The sequence below is a fragment of the Equus quagga genome, chromosome 3 (genome assembly GCF_021613505.1).
Source record: "Equus quagga isolate Etosha38 chromosome 3, UCLA_HA_Equagga_1.0, whole genome shotgun sequence".
Lineage (NCBI taxonomy): Eukaryota > Metazoa > Chordata > Mammalia > Perissodactyla > Equidae > Equus > Equus quagga.
Genome location: NC_060269.1, coordinates 83,811,854 through 83,832,934, shown reverse-complemented (window position 1 = coordinate 83,832,934; position 21,081 = coordinate 83,811,854). Strand labels below are relative to the sequence as shown.

The following is a 21,081-nucleotide window of genomic DNA, read 5'->3' as shown; positions in this document are numbered from 1 at the left end:
TAAAAAAAACCTCATAATGATACTTCCCACCTGCAGATATGGCTCTGGAATCTGACAAAGTAGAGAAAAAGTCATATGACATACTTTGTTTTTGTATTTAGACTTAAATAATCTAAGACTAAATTAGATCATGAGCCATGCACTGTCCATGGAAACGTAATGTTTATGTGTTGAGGAATTGGCTCTTACCCAAAAGAAGTTTGGCCTTTGCTCTCGGTTTCTGAGAGGTAATCTATTTCATACCTGACAGGAGTGTCTTTGTTTAGAGTGGGGAGCTGCCCACACTGGATATTAGGGTGGGGCTGGACACACCTGACAAACTTAGGTTGGGGCTGGCCATGCCAGAAAGACTAACCATATAATCTAGGGTGGAAGCTTTAAGTCATTTGATATTAGACAGTCTGGAGGCTGAGATCAGCATGTAGGTAGTCAATCAATCAATTAATCATACTTATGTCATGAAGTCCCAATACAAACTCTGAACACTGAAGCTTGAGTGAGCTGCTCTTGTTGGCAATGCTCTGTGTATATTGTCACATAGCAATGCTGGGAGGGTAATATGGGAAGCTTTGGTTTGGAACCCTCCTAGACTCTACTCTGTGCATCTCTTTCTGTGCCTGATTTGTGACCTGTACCCTTTTCCTGTAGTAAGGCATAACTATGAGTATAGCTTTCAGTGACTTCTGTCAGTCTTCCAGTGAATTATTGTACTTGAGGGTGTTTTTGTGAACACTCCAAACTTGCTGTTGGTGTCAGATGTAAGACCAGTTTTGGGTACTGTGCTCTTAGACTTTGCAGTTTCGGTAACTCTGTGGACACCATCATGGGAAAGAGGCTCATAGTTGTCTTATAGATTTTAACATTGTAGATCTGGATGGAATTAAGACAATAACTATTCTAATATTTCATTTCATGGAAGGATAGCAGGGAGGTTATGATTTGCTTCAGTTCACAAAGCTGGTTTGGTAATTGGGTCAGGGTTAGAAATCAGGTTTATCCGTCCAAGTCTTTTGGGTTTCCCACTATACTGTATTATTTAACACAAGGTTGACATGATAAGTATCATTGGATATAAGGGATTCCTATTTTAGAAATAAAATTATGGCAAGTTTTTTTGTGTGTGAGGAAGATTTGCCCTAAGCTAACATCTGCTGCCAGTCTTCCTCTTTTTTTGCTTGAGGAAGATTCACCGTGAGGTAACATGTGTGCCAATCTTCCTCTATTTTGTATGTGGGATGCCTCCATAGCATGGCTGATGAGTGGAGTAGGTCCATGCCTGGGATCCAAACCTGCAAACCCAGGCTGCTGAAATGGGGCATGTGGAACTTTAACTGTTCAGTCACGGGGCCGGCCCCCAACAATTTTTAATTTATAAATTAGTAAAATATTAATCAATTTCATAGTATCTTATATAGAGAGATAAACCTAGAATAAAACCTAAGGCTTAATTATAAGAAGATTATCTAAGCCTCACAATACCAAGTTTTCACTAGAGTAGCTATCTTCATCTGGAAGGTACCAATTTTGCTTTCTGATTAACTTTATGGTCACTAAACAAGCTTACATATTGAGTTTTCTTTCGCAAATTCCAGTGCAGCATATATTGAAATAGTAAAGTGTTGGGAGACTCTTATAACCTTCAGAATCATATACACAGATAATGGTGAAAAATAAGCATTTCCAGTGAGACTAAAATGCCAGCTTTGAAAAAAAAAGCACACTTTCGAAATTCTAAGATAACTAAATTAGTGTAGGTCTAACAGTTAAGAGTCCTTAAAGATTTCTCTGTATTACCTGTGCGTGCTTCCTCCAGGTAATGTATTTTTCTCAAAACATCTAATAGTTTTGAAAAAGTGGTGTTCTGAAAAGGACACTGCTGTTCCTTATCAAAATAGTTTGGCAATAAGATGCCTCATTTCCAGATAATTAAGTGAGATATTATTATAATATGATAACATATTATTAGGTAAATGAGATATTATTTGCCATATACCATAATGATACAGCATTAAAGATTCTGAAGGCACAAGAACTCTCTCCTCAGATGCAGTATAAAGAGTGAGAAGGTCATATGTTTTCCGGACGTCTCCAGTAGGGAGTACAATGAATCGTCTGTACTATTCGGTAGGCAGATACACTCTGCTTAGTGTGAGTACAGTTGGTGGTCTTATGTTCCACGAGAACCAGCACTTATGGCACATAAAGGGAATTTTTTAGAGAAAGGCTTTTAAACTTTCCTATCATTAACAAGAAGTATTTTTTAGCACCTGTTGTAAGTAGTGTTATAAAAAATGCCTGTGGGATAATAAAGTCAAATATGTCACCTTGTATTTGCTCTTTAAGCATTTGGAGCAAGGGGATAGATTCAGTGTGATGAAAGAAATACAAATGATATTTTCATAAAACAACCAATAAATACGATTGTTTGTAATAATAAGTTTTCAGGAAGCAATTTTGGAAAGGTAGGTAGAAATCATGTTGTGGGGTTTTGAATGACAAGGGAGTTAGTATTTATTCTGTAGACACATACCAGTAACATCTTTTCATGTGTTAGGCAGTGAGGGAATATATACACATGAATACTTGAATGAGAATAATCCCAGAGTAGTGTGTAGAAAGAATTATAAGTGGAAGTTAAAGAATTGGAATGGTTCTTGGCAAAAAGTTGACAGGAATGCCAATTAGGAGATAATGAAGTACACTTCATAACTGTGGAATGCCCAATTCCCCTAGTACACAAAGAAGAATGAACGCTAGAAATAATGATCTCTCTCTAGTTTTTTAAACACTAGGATTCTAAATATTTTGGTTATTACAGCACTCTTTTCCACATTACCATGTTCGTCTCTAGCCAATTACACATGATAGAATTGTGGTATTTTATTGAACAGATTTTGCTTCCACTGGAGTTAAGACTATTTGATGAAGATTATTTCTTCGTACTGCTTTATTGTTGACAGTGACGCAAGCTGATGCAGTCAGATTTAGAATCAAGGAGATGGCATTTGTGATTTTGGTTCTACTTTGTCTTGAAAATAGAACCCCTAAAGATATCATTTTTTTCTTCTCCATATTTTAAATGATGACAAGAAGAAACATGCATTTTTAAATAGCACTCACTAAATTTTAATTTTGAGTTATGAAGTTTGCTAATTATGTAATATATTTACACTCTCTAATTTCCTATTTTTATTGCTTTATAATAAAAATTAACTTTAATTTATCCCCTTACATAGATGAAAATGAAAATTTCAAAGTTTAATTCTAAATTTTATGTGAATTCAGATGTTGATTTAAAACCCATTTAAAATCTATGGTTATATAATCCATGTAAGTGTCAACTTTTCTTAAAAATTGAAATATTATAGCATGACATTTAGTATTTTAGTACTGTGCTACTTGCAATAGCTTGTACAATCATTTACCTTTTGTTAGTATAAAGGGAAGAATTAGCAACTCTGGGTGTAGCTTTAAGAATCTCATTTTGCTAAATATTTCATATTTAAATAAAAAAATACACAATAGTCAAGACAAAATATTGTCCTCTGTACATATATATAATGGCAAAATATTATTTTAAGGAATAACATAAGATTGCCATTTATATTTGCAAAATGTATGTTTTTGGACTTGTAGTTGGAAGCCTTATGAGTAAGAGCTGATAGAATTAAGATAAATTTTTGAAAAATATTTATTGAAAATATATTTTGAGCTACACAAATTCATAAGGTAAATCAGTACCTAGCAAAGAGCAAGCTGTGTTTGGAAATCCTTTATGGCCGCAGCGTTGAGGGGTGAAGGTAAATCTCCATAATGATTGAGTATGTTTTCTTTCTTTTTGTTTGTAAGATTGGCACCTGAGCTAACAACTCTTGCCAATCTTTTTTTTTTTTTTTTTTTTCCCCAAATCCCCCTCGGTACACAGTTGTATATCCTAGTTGCAGGTCGTTCTAGTTGTGTAAGTATGCTTTCTTTACCCAATCAGGAAATCAAAACCAAATAACTATTCTCAGAGCAGTCATTATAAAATACTGTCATGTTAATTTCTCTTTCCAAAAAGTAACAACGAAATCATATCCTTAAAAATATATACGTGAATTGATGTATTCTCTACTCCACTACATAGATAGGTCTGCATGCTCAACGCTTATCAAGTTGTGTGTATCCAGGCTTCTTCTGTGCCTTGTCACTTTTACATCTTTCACTTTTTACAGTTCAGGTAATTTATCTTTCTGGAGTAATATGAATTATTTAAAGATACTTACCAAATTAGTTGATTTTATCGTTTTTCCCGAGTAAAAAGCCAATGGAATTAATTGTAAGGCAGCTCTCTGAATGTATTTTCAGACCCACACAGGGAAGTGTGACCGAAGGTCTTCTACAACAGCTACAATGTACATTTTCCATAATAAAATATTTTCTTTTCAGTCATCTATGGAACTCCTGTGATTAGAGTAGTGGAGAATGAAATGTATGTCGCAGCATCACCTGATCATAATGTGCACTGACTAGAAGGAGAATGGAGACCAGATTGACTATCACTGATTGATTTGAATAATTCTCTCCCCACTTTTACACTAAATAATGATCAGAGCAGTTCTTCTGTGTTATTAAATATTACATAGACAATATTGAAGTCCAGACCAGGATGCCATATCTTGCTTTTTAGATATTTTGAGTCTGTGTGGAAAGTCCTTTGACTAAATTATAACAGTATAAGGATACAATTAATAACATCTTTATAATACCACAATTAAAGAATATTTTAATAATTTAACCTCCTTTTATGAAATTCTTTTTTTAAGCAATACTTCCTTGTGTTGTGACATGTCTCAGCTTCCTTTATTTTTAGCAGGATCATAATTATTATCTTTATTTCAGTAAAGAGACAGGGCTAGAGGGTTATTTTAGAATAGGTCTTATAGAATGGTTACACGTTAATAGAGTGATCAGAGTTTGTTTTTCAACTTAGTAGCTTCAGAAATTCAATTTCATTATTTCCACCCACGGCAACCAGGCTCTAGAGAATTGATTCACCCTAACCAAACACAAAAGACTGATTTATAAATGATGATACCTGTTATATTTATGTATAAGAGAGATTGGCATTTCTTTGCTAGAATGAATAGTCTGTGAGGCCAATGTGGGAAGAAAACATACCTGTTATGTTCATCGCTATATCCCTAGAGGTTAGAAAACTAATTTTTGAATTACCGCATTAATAATTATTTAGTTTAGTCTGAATGAGTTAAAGTCATTTGGAAGATTACATGAGTAATCACTATTGTTGACAGGTTTTTAAATGTCTGCTTAGAGAGTACTTAGTAATAATTGTGCTTGATGTAATATCCAATTTATTAATCTTATGAATTTAGTAATTAGTATTTCTTTACAATTAATCAACTATTCTCAAAACATTTACATAAATCTTACATACCAATAAATTGGAATGTGTATTAAATTAAATTTTCCATGGACTTTAAACATGGGTTTAAATTTTATTTAATCAAATTCTCCCCAGTGTTTGATTATAATACCCAGTCTAACATATCAATTTATCTTAAATGCTTTAGCCACTTTTAAAGAAGAAAATTATACATATTACAGTGAGTCCAAAGCAAATCACTATGCGTACCCTAAAACTTGGTACGAATGTGCTCAGAGTATAGATTTACATTTCTTTCTGTCTTTTTCCTCCCTACACTTTGCTGATGTAGAAATTTTCATATTTTCCCTGGGACTTCAGAAATATGAGTCTATTTTTGCATTTTCCTGGGATTTTGTAACCACACTAGGCTTAAAATAAAAAGAAGATTGTTCCTTAAATTTGCACATTCTGGGTTGTTGACTAGTAATTTTTGTCTAGTCATTGGAATTTGCTGTACATTCAGAGATGATTCAAACTCAAGATACTGGCTATGAGGTTGGACTTTACTTGTATGCACTTATGCCTTTATTTATTTGCTTATTTCTTTTTTTAAGTTCAAACCTAACTTTTAATTTTGTGCAATACTGATGTCTCCTTCAAAGTGATTTGCTTTTTACATCCCAATTGCTTGTGTTACGTAATTTTCCTATTATGATATATACCCTGATATATTAACGTGATTAAAAACTCATGGACTTTCATTATTATATCTTTGTTATCTAGGACTTTCTGGGTTTTTATCTACAAGGAGATGAGAGACTATTTCTGTTTAGTTACCACTTCTAGATATTCCATTAATTTATCAAATGTGCCCTCTTATACTGGATGCAATCATTAGTGTGAATTCACTGCTGGACTCCTCTTCCCCTTGGTCGCCACGTGTGGCTGTCAGCACTGGGCAGTCCTTTCTATTCCTGCTACAGAACTACTTTTGATTCTCCTACTTGACTTAGAAGTCTTTCCTTACACACATGGAAAGAAATACGTCTTCATACTACAAACATATTTGTAATTAGAAAAACAAAATACCCATATGTTAGCTATTTATTAAAAACAATAGAAATGAAAGATATTCCACCCTTTTGTGTTTTTGTGTGTGTATATCATTAGTGCCTATTTACATCCTTCACATTAACTTTTCTTTTTTGAGTATTGTGAACTGTTTGCCTTCAACAGACTCAAATTGTTTCATTTAGCCATAAAGATTATTGGTTTTTTGATGTTCATAATGTCAGAGATTATCCAGGGAGAAGCAGTTTAGTTTGCTTTCTTTAGTCTTTCAAAACTGCCTCTGACGTTTTTTTTATTTTAGGTGAATCCTGTTTTATGGCAACAAAGGGATGTTCCAGAAATAGCCTGTGTTTTTTTTTTTCTTTTTTTCTCTTTTTCCCTTTCCCCAATAACTAAGGAGCCCTGGTTCTTTTTTGTTGGTGGATATTTGGCACTGAATATCTGGATTGGCCATAAGTGCTGGCTGAGGGCAAAAGTATGGTTGCTGCCATTGGCCTCTTTTTTTTTTTTAAAGATTTTATTTTTCTCCCCAAAGCCCCCCGGTACATACTTGTATATTTCGTTGTGGGTCCTTCTAGTTGTGGCATGTGGGACGCTGCCTCAGCGTGGTCTGATGAGCAGTGCCATGTCCGCGCCCAGGATTCGAACCAACGAAACACTGGGCCACCTGCAGCGGAGCGCGCGAACTTAACCACTCGGCCACGGGGCCAGCCCCTGCCATTGGTCTCTTTTAAGGAGAGATCTGGAAAAGATATTTCTTTTAAGGTTTATGAGTTCATATTGCTTTTTTTTCTGTAACATATGTTGCTGCATCTACTCTCCTTTTATTATGACATTTCACCAGCTTCAGAGAATCTATACTACACTAACAAGAAAGTTGCTTTGTAAGCAAGATATCAAAGCAAGGCAATTTAAAATCGGTAGATTAAAGAACAACTCATCCAGACCAGCGGTAAATGAACGCCCGTTAGCCCAAATGTCAAGGATCACCTGCAAAATGAGAATGAAATGAGAACATTGTAGTGAGTTTTCCAAATTTCATTTGTTTACTTTGTTGGTGTTACTTTCTTAAATTAAATGTTGGAATCAGTATTTCATTGTTAAAAAACAAAATATTTTTTAAAATTTTACTTTCTTTGTTAAAAAAGTAAAATCTTTTGTTTTAAACTTTACTTTTCAAACTGTGGATGGATGTATTAACTTTGAAGTTTTGAAAAATTCAAAAGAAGGTTGAACAATCCAACCTTGACAAGATCTTGTGTGCCTCTGGACCTCAGGAACTGTGGAACCGGGAACCAGAAGACCTACTATTTCGATGTCTTTCATTTTCCAGGTAGACTTAGACTGGTTTTAACCAGACAATGACATCCATGGCCCCTGAGATGACAGCAGTTTGTGTCTTGCCATATCTATCACCAGACAGAAACTTTTCTCATTTCTAGGAAAGGGCTCTGATCAGCAGGTTTGGTTAAGATGCCCCTCTTGGACCATCCACCAAAGACAGGACTTGTGTAAGAATCTGGTCGTTTCTTCAATAGCTAGATGGATTGGGTGGAGTTGTTCCAAATAAAAGTGAGTAACGCTGTGCAAACCATAGAAGCTATAATGGCCAAGAGGTCCTTACTTGGCGTAAAAAAAAAGGTGACAGTCATATGCCAGGCACTGATTTATTTCCTTTCTTCCTTTGTTCCGACTTTCATTGCTTTCTAAATATTTTTAATTGTGTTAGTTTGCTGAGGGTGCCATAACAAACTAGCATGCATTGGGTGGCTTAAACAACAGAAATTAGTTTTCTTACAGTTCTGGAGGCTGGAGGTCCAAGTTCAAGGTGTAGGCAGGTTTGGTTTCTCCTGCAGCCTCTCTTCTTGGCTTGCAGGTGGCTGCCTTTTGGCTGTGTCTCCTCCACATGACCGTCCCTTTGTGTGTGTGTATCCGTGTCCTAATATCTTCTTCTCATAAGAACACCAGTCATATTGGATTAGGGCCCACATATGACCTGATTTAACTGTAATTTCTTCTGCAAGAGTCCTATCTTCAAACACAGTCGCATTCTAGGATACTAGGGATTAGAACTTCAATGCTTGAATTTTGGATGGAAACCATTAAGACCATAATATTGGCCAATGAAATGCAAAATCCAAGTATAAAATGATTTAGGCTAATTTGAAGCTGGATAAAGTACTACATTTTCACATTAAACAATTTTTTTTAAGCAATGTATTCTTGACTACCAGATTAAGTTTCTCTTATTTGAATGGTGCTTAATAAATACTAATACTAGTATCTTTACAAAATCTTCCTTTTCTAAACTTCTTTTTCACATTTAACTTCAATTATGTTTCTTTTATTGTCTCTATTTTGCATTTTTGGGGATGGCAGCCTATCTTTTGTTGCCTATACTTTGTAACATTTTTTGATGTTCTATAAATAAACAATTTATTCTCAGTGGTCTATCCTTGCCTCAGTATATCACAGAACTTCAATAAACAGTGGATTTTATTTAAAATTTAGATTATTAGTTACCTTATGACTAATATAGATACAATGCAATACAATAAAATACACTAATAGTTACTTGTAACTTTCATTTGTAGAAAGAAGCACTTAGATTTGGGAATATTTATCACTGAAACTATTGTGCTCTATTCATGGATAATACATGTTTATACAGTTTAATCATGTTAAAGTCAATATTTTACTGTGAGAGTAGTTTATTTAAAAGTTGCGGCATTCTTACTTTTAATTCCAAGAACTAAGGTGTTTGGTGTCCATTTGAGAATATCATTAGGCTTTCCTTATGGATATTTTCTTCTTTAAATATAAATTACAGTAACATTCAAATCAATGGAAAAAGTGATCTGAGATGTGGTATCATTTAGTATTTATGTTGTTTTTGATGTCTTATTTTTCAAACTTCTGTTGTTTCAATCTTTGTCTCTATATGTAAGAGATGTAAATGTAACTGTCTCTTGTTTTTCTTAATATATTCACTACCTATCTATATACACAAATATGCAAATCAGGACTTTATTCCTCCCTCAAGAATTCCTACCTCTGCACATCACTGTTTCCCCAGAACTAGAAGGATTCTCAATATATCCTTCTAGTTTACTTTTCTGTTTGCCCTATTGAATGAAAAAAAAAGAAACATAATCTAGCTCTGATGTTTATGGCATTATGAAAGTCAATAATTATTTTTTAATTTGCTATTTATTTCTTCTGTTCATTTCTCCTAATCTAAAGCAAATGATTGGAAATGGTAACTGGATTCCCACTTCCAAGTATGGTCTAAATTATTGTCTCACAGTTCAAAACTGTATACAAAATTTGTCTGAGAAATAGTTCATTAAATGTATGATTTTAAAGATAAATATTAGAAAAAAGAGCTAAAGTTTCAGTTCATAGACTTCTATACATTTGAAAAACCGTTATATCTATTTGTGCATTTTTAATAAACAAAGGCTTATCTTTTGTCATGTTCATTAAAGGAATTTTGATTAAAATAAACTTTCTTTTATTCTAAGATCTTTGATACCTGCTCGTATGTACTTCCATTTAATTGTAGTTACATGTCCTTTAAAAAAGCTTACATGTAAATAATTGGAAAAGTTAAGATTTTTATAATAATTCTTAGAATTTTTTATTGAGCTGATAATTTTAAAGCCTATGACATAGTAAAATAATTTCTGAGATTCAGTTAAAACTTTTCATTTCTAATTTTGAGTTCTTTTTACTTTGTGGCATCTACATATGAAGATTTCCTCAGTTTCTCAGTGTTTTGGTCTCTAACTATTGATTTCACTTTTTGTCCAGGATGTTTTGAATAATTTGGGATCTTGTGAACTGGATGAAGATGACCTAATGCTTGATCTAGAATTTTTAGAGGAACAGAATCTTCATCCTTCAGGTAAGTTTTGAATAAATGCACAATATCATACAACTCTGATCCTAGTCATTTAACTTTTATTGATAAGCTGAATATTATTTAGACTGCATTCAATCTTTTCGATCCCCAATTTGTGTATTCTATGTGCTAGGTACCATGGACACATGATTCTGGTGATCTTAAAATCTATTATGGAAATATAAATTCAGTTGGAATATACTTATAAAATAAGAAAAAACTGTAAAACAAAAGTGATTTCAAAGAAGGAAATTCTAATTAAAAACAATGAAAATGTTAATATTGTCTCCTTTTTTGTAAGAAAACAATTACAATCCCATTTTCCCTTTTTTTTATGTAGCCAAATGGAAGTTTTGTGGGTCTAGATTTGCTCTTCCAAATCTTATCCACTTCAGTAATAACTGCATAGGTCGATGTCGATGCAATAAGGTTGACCTGAACATTAATAAATGCCAATAGCAACCACAAACATATACTCATTAACACATGCACACACATAGAGTTATTGTATGAGATAAATAAATTCTTGTTGAATGAATGAAGAAGGGAAGCCCATTATATTTGTAATAGTTTAAATTTATATTAAAGCATAAAATGTCATGGCTCTAAATACAAAAATTACTCCCTTTGTAGTAGGTTATACAAATTAATTATTCATTCAAATTTAGATATTTGACTATAAAGGCAAGCTTTTACTTATTTTTTTTTTATTGCTGATAATACCTTTAACGTAGTCATTTTCAAGTTAAAGTAGAAATAACATTAAACTGGAGCTTACAAATCTTGGGTCCTACTGCATACATTTGAGAAAATCAACCTCTTGGATTTTAGTGTCCATATTTTTAACTTTTAGGAATTAGACATAGTCTCTATGGTTATTTCCAGCTGTAATATTTTTATGATGAATTTTTGTTCATGCAGTATTTTTATGTTATAGATATCATATTAGCAATTGTCAAAAGAAGGTAATGACAATGTTTATATTTTCTTACACTCTATTTTTAAGCTAACATCAAAAAAAGCTACTCTAAAATTTTTTTCAGTTGAATATGAATTTAAGATAATTTCTTGAGATATTCTTCCTACAGTTAATTTGACAGATATTCTTTTAAAAATGTAGATTTTTCTCACTTTTATGCAGAACCTTATACAAATTTATCATTCATGTGTATTTATCTTAAAAGAGTTACACATGGTGAGAATGTACACCTTTTTGGAGGGAAATTTCTCAATATCTAGCAAAACTATACATGTGTTTGCCTTTAGAACCAACTATCCAACTTCTAGAAATTTAATCCTAAGAAACTTGAAAGATACAAAGTAATGTATGTAAATAGCCATTCATTGCAAAATATTTGTAACAAAATATTGGAAACACATCAAATTCCCTCAGCAGGATACTTGTTGACTGACTAAACAATGATATTCTAAGCTGTCATTAAAAGGAATAATGAAGGTATCTATATGTGCTCTGGCATGATTGTAAGTATATATTGTTGATGGAGAACTTTACAATGATGGATTACAATACCTAAACCTAAACCGTTGATCAATCTTAATGTCACTGAAAGGGTAACAACTAGACATTTTGTCCTTAATGCAATGCCTAGAGAAGTACACAGCACCACCACTCCTGCCCACAAGGACTTCAGTCTACTCAAGTCTCTTGATTAAGCTATGATTTCATGAGAAATATTTGGATGAAGGAGATGAAATATTAAATAGCATGATGAGATTGCCAGCACCCAAATGTAGCATGTGGAAAATTCTACAGGATAAATGATCTGGTTTCTTCAGCAAATAAATGGCAGGATAAAAAGGATAGGGGACGTTGTAGATTAAAAGAAGCAATGCAATGTGACATCTTTGTTGGCATACTTATTGAAATATAAAAACACTATAAAAAGATATTTCTGAATTAATCAAGGAAATTTGAAAAATGAATTATTACAGAATTATGAATTATTTTGTTGAGTGTTGAATATTTTTTGTTTTGTTTTGTATTTTAAGGAAAACTTTTTATAGAGATTCGTATGGTCACAACAATATGGTATTTGAGATTTGCTGAGATTTGCTTTGCCAACTGGTATGGAAGAGGAAATAGATGAAATGAAGTTGGCAAATTGTTGAAAGTTATCAAAGCTGGGCAATATGAGGTGAAAATGAGGTGAAAGCTTCGTGCATTAATTATAATATGTTCTCTATTTTGTGTAGTTTTAAAGATTTTCACAACAAAAAATAAAACCAAACAATAATTAGAAAGAATTGCACATAGCGCAGCAATCTCGGTTATGCTTGGTAGGCAACCACAGTAAAGAGCAGGGATGACTTAAGAATATAAAGACTCAGTGGATTTGCTGGGGAGCAAAAGAAACATGTTTAAACTTTAATTTCGCTTTTATAAAGTAATGAGTGCTATCTACTTCATTAGTTCACTGTAAAGAAAAAATTGATATAATAAATTCTATGAATTTCCTGGGTCTCATTCAAGGTGTAGAGAGCTTGGTTGAAGCCCAGACTAGGGTACCTTATGAATCAACTGAGTTAACCAAATTGTTCATAAGACAAATGGTGTTACTTTGCGTATGTGAAGTACAGTTCTGGTAAACCTTAGGGTGACTAGGGTTTATTTAATGTTACTGAATAAAATGTCTTTTGAAAGCCTGTCTCACTTTGGATGCCACATTATGGGGTTTGAGAAAACCCACAAATATCCCTTTGTGCACGTTAGCTCAGAGAGAGGAATTTCTGGTTAAATTGGCTTTACACAATTTATTTTCTTTATTAAGCAGCATAAAGGTCTTCTCAGAATGTAAGAAGCTCATTATTGATAATCAGTGTTGATAACAAGCTCATTAATGCTAAATATTCTAAAATGATGGTTTAAATAAAAATGATTTTGAAAAATCTGAAAACTAAAATAATGGTATCAGTAAATTCTACTGCTTACATTACTGAAAATCATTAACAAGTTTTAAAAACTTTTTAAGGGCGAAACATATCCATTTCTGGCTATAGAATCTTATGAAAGCAAAGATTTATAGCAGTTTATAGTAAGGCTTAATATAATGGCCAAGATGAATTTTGTAAAAGACCAGAGAAGTATTTTTATTTTGCAAATATTAAGTCGAATATTTGTAGTAATTGTCATATGTAGCATTTATAAGTTTTATTCATTTTAAGATACAATTAATAATGGTTAGATTTGCAAAGACTGGAGAAATCATCACGTGTAGAAAGTGTAGAGATTCAGCTGGCCTTTTTGCTACAGTAATCTGCACATAGTAGATACTCAATTGGTATCTATTAATGTGATTTTTTTAAAACAAGGCCAAACATCTTTGGACATGTATATAATGAAATAAACGAATATTTTTAAAAAAATAAAAATTAGTAAAGTTCAATCATTTTCTTTTTCTTTACAAAAGATCAAACACCTTTTATTAAGAGATCTGTTTTACTGGACAGAGTTTGAAAATTTGTGTTTAAGAACATTCCCTTTCATTTTTTCAAAACAAATATATTGGACACTGCTCATATTGAGTGATTTAACATGCAAAGAGACATTCTAAAGGACAATAGAATGCATAATAAATGTACATATGTTAATATTCTTATAATATTAATCATTCTTGGTTGATGTACCATAGTTTTCCCTTGGTATCCACAGGGGATTGGTTCCAGGACCCCCGGATGCTCGAGTTCCTTATATAAAATGGGGTAGTATTTGAATATAACCTATGCACATCCTCCTACGTACTTTAAATCATCTCTAGATTACTTGTAATACCTAATTCTTTGTAAATGCTATATAAATAGTTGTTATATTGCATTGTTTAGGGGATAATGATAAGAAAAATAGTCTGTACGTGTTTAATACAGTTGCAACCATCGTAGGCCGTTTGATCAACAGTTGGTTGACTCTGTGGATAGGAAACCCGCGGATACAGAAGGCCAACTGTACTTGCAGTATAAGAAATGTGAGCTAAAGTGAATCAAGAGCCAGTAAAATATCAGAATAGCACAAACAAAAGAGAAAGCACCAATTTGAGTTGTGTAGTTCAAGGTCTATGTCATAGAAATGCTCACATACTTTCATATTTGAATATGTATCTGTATAGTTCGTCATGTTCAATTTTGTGCTTATAACTGTACCTACCTTGGTAAAGATGGCTATTTATTATTGTGGTCATAGTAATTCTGGGCATCTTTTAATATGCTTTTTATTTCTTTCTTCGTTATCTGTATTTTCATCTAAAAGTAAAGTGTAAATTTGCGGTTAGATTTTTAAAAGTTTGTTTTTGACTAGTGAACAATTTGAATAAAGTTCCATGAGTCATATGAATGTATAAATATTATCTATGGAGTCCTAAATTAACATGCTTCCTCCCTAAAGGGAAAGGTAGTAAAAAATAATACTACAAATAAAATGTCTGTTTTATAGTGCAGTAAGTAGATAGTCTTTCTTTCTTTTTTTTTTTAATGAAAGCGAGAAAGGGCAATTTCAATGAAAGAAAGGTATGTGAATTCAAAGTGGGTTCCCAAAAGGAGACTTGCCTTACGGAGAAAGAATAAAAGCAACTATTCTAAATAATTTACTCTGAGTGTGTGGCATTATCTAATTTTGTCTGTGCAAATTCTAATATAAAAGCTAAACTTTTAGATTAAAAAGCTTATAGATTAGCCTTCTAGGTGTCTTTTATTATGTTTTCTTGAATTAATGCTTAAATTACTTTTCTGGATAGTATTTTTTATGAATAATTAATATGCATGTTTCAAATACAGGATTATCGATTTGTTTAATACCAGACATTTCATTTCCCCTGTAGTAAAATATTATATTCATTGCTTCTCTAGTTAATAAATTATTTATAATGCATAATGACCAAACATAGTTATTTTTAATTTAAAAGCATGAAATACTATCATTTATACCTTGAAGAATTAAAAAATATATTAGTGACCCTTCCCATTTTTTTTTTTAAGATTTTATTTTTCCTTTTTCTCCTCCACAAAGGTCCCAGGTACATAGTTGTGTGTTTTTAGCTGTGGGTCCTAGTTGTCACATGTGGAATGCCACCCCAGTATGGCCTGATGAGTGGTGCCATGTCTGCACCCAGGATTCGAACCAGTGAAACCCTGGGCTGCAGAATCGGAGCGTGCAAACTTAACCACTCAGCCGTGGGGCTGGCCCTTCTCTCCCATTTTTCATATCTCTCTTCACTCGCTTATTCAGGTTGCTTTCGTGTTGTTCTTGCCACAGATTGAGTCATGCAAGATGTTAGCAGTGATGTTGGTTAGATACACCTCAACATTCTTTTGAGAAAAAAATAGTATTAACAAAATGTACAGTATTTAATATTCCTAAGACTCAAATAAGTGACCTTAAAATTTCTTTACAGTGAAATATATGTTATGAACTATACAAACCATCAAAGGAAAAATACCAGCAATATATTTTTCTTAATTTTTTATGTACTTTTACATTTTTGTGTTTGGGATTTTTTTCCATTCATTTAAGTATCTTGCAAAATAATAATTATTTGAGAAAAGTTGAGTAATGATAAAAAAAGGATATAACGGGGCTGGCCCCATGGCCGAGTGGTTAAGTCTGTGCTCTCTGCTGCAGCGGCCGAGGGTTTTGCCGGTTCGGATCCTGGGCGCGGACATGGCACTGCTCTTCAGGCCACGGTGAGGCGGCGTCCCACATGCCACAACTAGAAGGACCTGCAACCAAGATATGCAACTTTGTACTGGGGGGATATGGGGAGGTGAAGCAGAAGAAAAAAAAAAAAAGATTGGCAACAGTTGTTAGCTCAGGTGCCAATCTTAAAAAAAGAAGGCTATGAAAAATACGATGAAGCCATACATAGGGTTAGCACGCAAAATGTATGTTAGTGTTACCACAGTGACAGTGAGGAGAAAATGTTGCTTGAAGTGTTCTACAAGCATATATGAAGAAAGAAACACAACCAGTTGTGTGATTAAAAATATACGTCATAAATCGTAAAATCAACTAATCAAAGCATTAGTGACAGAGGCATTCTTGTCACTAAGAACGGAAAGATATTTTGCTCGCATGTCTTCATAAGGTATAGATGATTTAACATCAAAAACAGTTTCCTCAGCAGCTCCTTTCAGTGTAAGCTGTGACCATGCTACCAGTTCAGTGGAAGCAGTTCTAAATGGTGACACGTCAGTGTAGCAGAAGTTAAGAACTATGAGAGGGTCTTGCTAAATCTGAAAATGAAATCCAGTTTCTTATGCATGGTTCATGTTCCTCCGATAATTTTAATGTTGACAGTAGTTAATGTTTTCAAGCATTTTTCTCAGACATAGGTAATTGCTATAAAGCCTAATAGAATATCTAATGTTAAGCAATGTTACTTCTTGATGAGTCCTCCAACATGAACTGTTTGCAAAATGTAACCTTTATATAACTAAGATAACTTTTCTACAAATAGATGTTATTGAAATGTCTGTTAAATATTGAGGAGTGCATAGTGTTCGATAAAGAAACAAGAATAAGAATCTGAGTTTTGGTTTTGGAGTACTTAAATTTTAGCTTTTCGTTTCCACAGTAAGCTAGAACAAGGTCACATTTCTGTTTAGGCTGATTGTAGTATTATCCTCATAGTGGCGGAAGCTGATGGGAAACGTGCACCTGGCTGATTTGACAGCCAAGCATCATAGTTAATTAAATGAGTTAAAGAGAAAAGGAAAGAAGGCTAAAACACATTTTAGTGTTACCTGTTTGGAACATATTCATTAAAGTACTATTTCTCTGATTCTTTCTTTGGCTCCTGTGTTAATACTAGGAGTGAGTTGTGTATAAGCTTTAGCAGTTAGTAGCTGGAGACCTAAATGATGGGAAGGAAAATTGAATGCCTTTAGTGAACCATGCTCTTTTCCTGTGCTATCTCAAGTTAATCCTCACAATAACTCTCTGAGAGGAAATTGCATTTTAAAGATCCATTCAAATTAAAGAAACTACAAATTAATATCAAAAGAGAGCAGGCACTTCGAAGACAGACACATCCAAGTTAAAGTTCCCACCCCACCACAGTGGTCTTGGGCAAGTGATCCAATCTTTCTGAGTCCATTTTCCTCATTTGTAACATGACAATAAAAATATCTATCTCAAAATATCTTTCTACTTAAATGGGTGACATGTTTATATGTAAAGTGCCTTTCACAGGTGCCTAGAGTAAAATAGGAGCCCAGTACAAGTTGATTACTTCTCTCGAAATCTTAAATTCCTTGTCAGAGAGTTTGTCCTATCATTGGTTATTTTTCATAGTCTTTAATTTCTTAATATTTCATTATTATTATATATTATTTAAAAACCTCCTTTCTGATTTGAATTTTTATTTAGACTTTATGTAATATTTGAAGTGATTTTTTATTAGTGCTAATTATTAAAAACTTAAGGCACTTTGTTTATAACTGGTGGTACATTTCTTTGTATTAAAACTAATGCATTTAAATGCATGAAAACATTTTTTTTCCAGATATTAGTCATGTGTCCCAAATTCCACAAATTTTTTTTTTTTGAGGAAGATCAGCTCTGAGCCAACATCTGCCACCAATCCTCTTTTTGCTGCAGAAGACTGGCCCTAAGCTAACATGCATGCCAGTCTTCCTCTAACTTTATATGTGGGACACCTGCCACCTCATGGCTTGATGAGTGGTGCCATGTCTGCCCCTGGGATCCGAACTGAGGAACTCCGGGCCACCAAAGCGGAACATGCGAACCACCAGGCCGGCCCCACACAACATTTTTAAAATAGCAATTTCTCAGAGAAAGAATAAATTCCTATGTTAAACACTTTAAAGCTTATTAACTCAAATCATTAATATTCAGAGAGAAAGCTAGGCTGTTGCTTTGTATTATATTTGATCTTTACAATTTGCAGATGAGTTACTCAATTGAAAATATAGTTTACTTATTTATTGTTCTTTTATAAAAAGAATGGAATGGTCATTTGGATGACTGAATGAAGAGATTTTATGTTGTTTTTGTTATTTGTTTTGGACTTCAAAGACACCTAGGGCCGTGTCTCTTGGTATATGTCCAGATGTAAATGGGAAAATAGTGGCCCAATGATATCAATTAGGAATTAATTAGGTAGTTGCTAAATTATTTTGAGTTTGATGAGCAAGCAATATAAAATTCTACAGTGAGTTAGGAGCTCCTCCTGTGCCTGTTAATTAAGGAGGTAATTTTTGTTATTAATTTTTAATGACTAATAGCACAGCAGAGTTGAGATAAAGCTCTGGTGGCTTTCCTAATATGAATGGTAATGTACAGATTTCAACAACATTCACCCAGGGAAAATTATAAAAATCGACTATAAGTTTTTACAAGCTTTTTTATGTCTGGGTCAGAAAAAGTGTGTGAGGGTGTCTTCAATCTGATTGTATAAAGCAAAGAAACGTATGACACTTAATTTTGGAGGTATAATATAGTGGTTAAAAATCTAGACAGATCTCAGCCACCAACCAGGCTATGTAAATTGGAACAAATTATTTAATCTCTCTCAGCTTCTCTTTTTTTCTTTGAAAATGGGGGCAATAAAAGCATCTACTTTATAAGTTTGTTGTGAGGAATAAGTTAAAGCATAGTAGAATACTCTGATATCTGGCATATGACTTTTTAGAAAACTATAGCTAATACCATTTTTTGCAATATGCATGATAAAATATGTTGTACCTGAGGATTAATAGGAATGCAGTCTTGCCAAATTTGATGATTTTTCCAGTTCATATTAGTGGAAGATTTCCACCACATTTTCAAGAATAGTATTTCTCAAATTTTAAGTACAGAATGACACAACACATGCAATTAATTTTGTGACTATTATGTATTCCCAAAGTTATACAATTATAACATAAATAAAATAATAGAAGAATAATATATAACATTTATTGTGTCTATGTGCAATTCAGTGATGTAAATAATCCCTTCACATTTGAGAAAATTAAAACTTTGAGTGATAAAATGTTACAGGTGGTAGATGTCCCAGCTGGGTCCAAACAGGTTTTTCTAACTTTGAAGGCTCTGTGTTTAATTGTTATGATTCTTTTGACTAACCAAATTAATTCATATAAAATTTTAGAATCACAAGTACACTGAAGCTTTTGTTTCAACTTGGCTCTTCTTTCTATTAACTTTTTCAATTACAGGCATCACTTTGACTTTATGCAAGAAGCTGAAATTAACTTAGATTTATTTACTGAAGCCTCTGTGTTATGCCAAGCACTGGTCTGGGGACTTAGTTGTTTTGGTTTTCAAGCAATACTTTATAAGAACTTGACTTATCTCATTTAATCCTAAAGACAATTCTCTAGAAAGTTGCTGTATAGATGAAGGAATGGAGACCCAGAAGAGCATTGTTATTGGTCCAGGATTACAGAGCTTGTAAGTGACAGATCTAGGGTTTAAATTACACTGTTGTGACTGGATGCCTACTTCCTGTTTTCACTATACAGAGCTATCAATGATGTTTAGTTACTAGACGGAGCAGTTATAATAAAGATGCAGAATGTTCTCTTGTAATACACTGTTTTTCACAACACTGTAGTGAGGATGCAGTTGTGACATTAGTTGTCGCTTCGTGGGTTTCATCAGCTGGTGCTATTACTCTTTTCATTTCTTTAAAAGAGTCACAATACCTGTTTTCTGCTTGGGTGCCATTAGATGGCAATCTTGTTCTGATAATGATGATAGTAACCCTAGCATACATTTGTATTCAGCCTTATAGTTTACAAGAGATTTCAAATATGTTATCTCATCAAATTATCACAATAACACTATGAAATACATGTTAATATATCCCAAGTACAGTGGAGGAAGCAAATACTTTATGGTTGGAAAACTTATCTAAGTTCACACAGCCAAAATTAACCAGATCTTAACATTAAATGACAGGTTCTTTTCACTATTTCTAGACCTTGCTGCTTCTAATTTTATATACAATTCTAATATATTTGGTTATATATTTTTCAAAGCCACTGATAATCATAGTGACATCTTAGGAGAAAATGCTTTAAGCAGTCATGCTGACTGTGGTGAAAAATGACTGCAAGTCAAAAAGCAAGAGAAAAAGCAAAAAGCTTTGAAAAGTACACACTCATAAAGCAGAACAGTGTGGGGTCGTTTAATGTAAGAACAAACATCTCCATCCGTATCAGCAGATCGTGAGGCATTACTGTATTGCAATGCATTACTCGACTGCATTTTAAAAATTATTAGAGCCCTGAATCATCAAGTAAAACAAGTGTTATTCTGCATACTCTGATAAGATGGTATGCTGTGTAGTTCACTTTGGAAATACATCTATCTGAACTGGTTTTTTAACTCTTTAATATGTGAAGAGGAAAAAGTTCCTTAGTTCTTCATAAACTTTAACTGCCCAGAAAGTATCATTTCATAAGTGTTTTCTGTTGTAAAAATTTGAATGTGTTTTGAAATACTTTTTATGTAATTTTTATATTTTTCCCCGTATTCCTTCCCCCAAGTTCTTACAAATGACTGACTAGGCATAAGGAGAGTTGTGTGAAAAAGTTTACTAATTGTCATCTTTGAAAAAGCAATAATTTATGGTCTATTGATAAGAGTATAGATGTCATGATATGCAAGACTATACAATTATCAGTAATATCTATTTTCAGGATAGACAGTTCAGATGGATATCTATCTATAGATATATATAGACAGTTCAGATAGATATCTATC

General features: G+C 33.1%; 1 protein-coding gene across 1 annotated transcript in view; it reads left to right on the top strand.

The window, feature by feature from the left end:
- The window catches only part of CCSER1 (coiled-coil serine rich protein 1), a 673,696-nt gene that overhangs the window by 228,510 nt on the left and 424,105 nt on the right, over positions 1-21,081 (top strand). Inside the window, exon 4 of the mRNA XM_046655670.1 lies at positions 10,253-10,346. Within this exon, the coding sequence (XP_046511626.1) occupies positions 10,253-10,346 (94 nt within the window). The remainder of the gene's footprint in view (positions 1-10,252; positions 10,347-21,081) is intronic.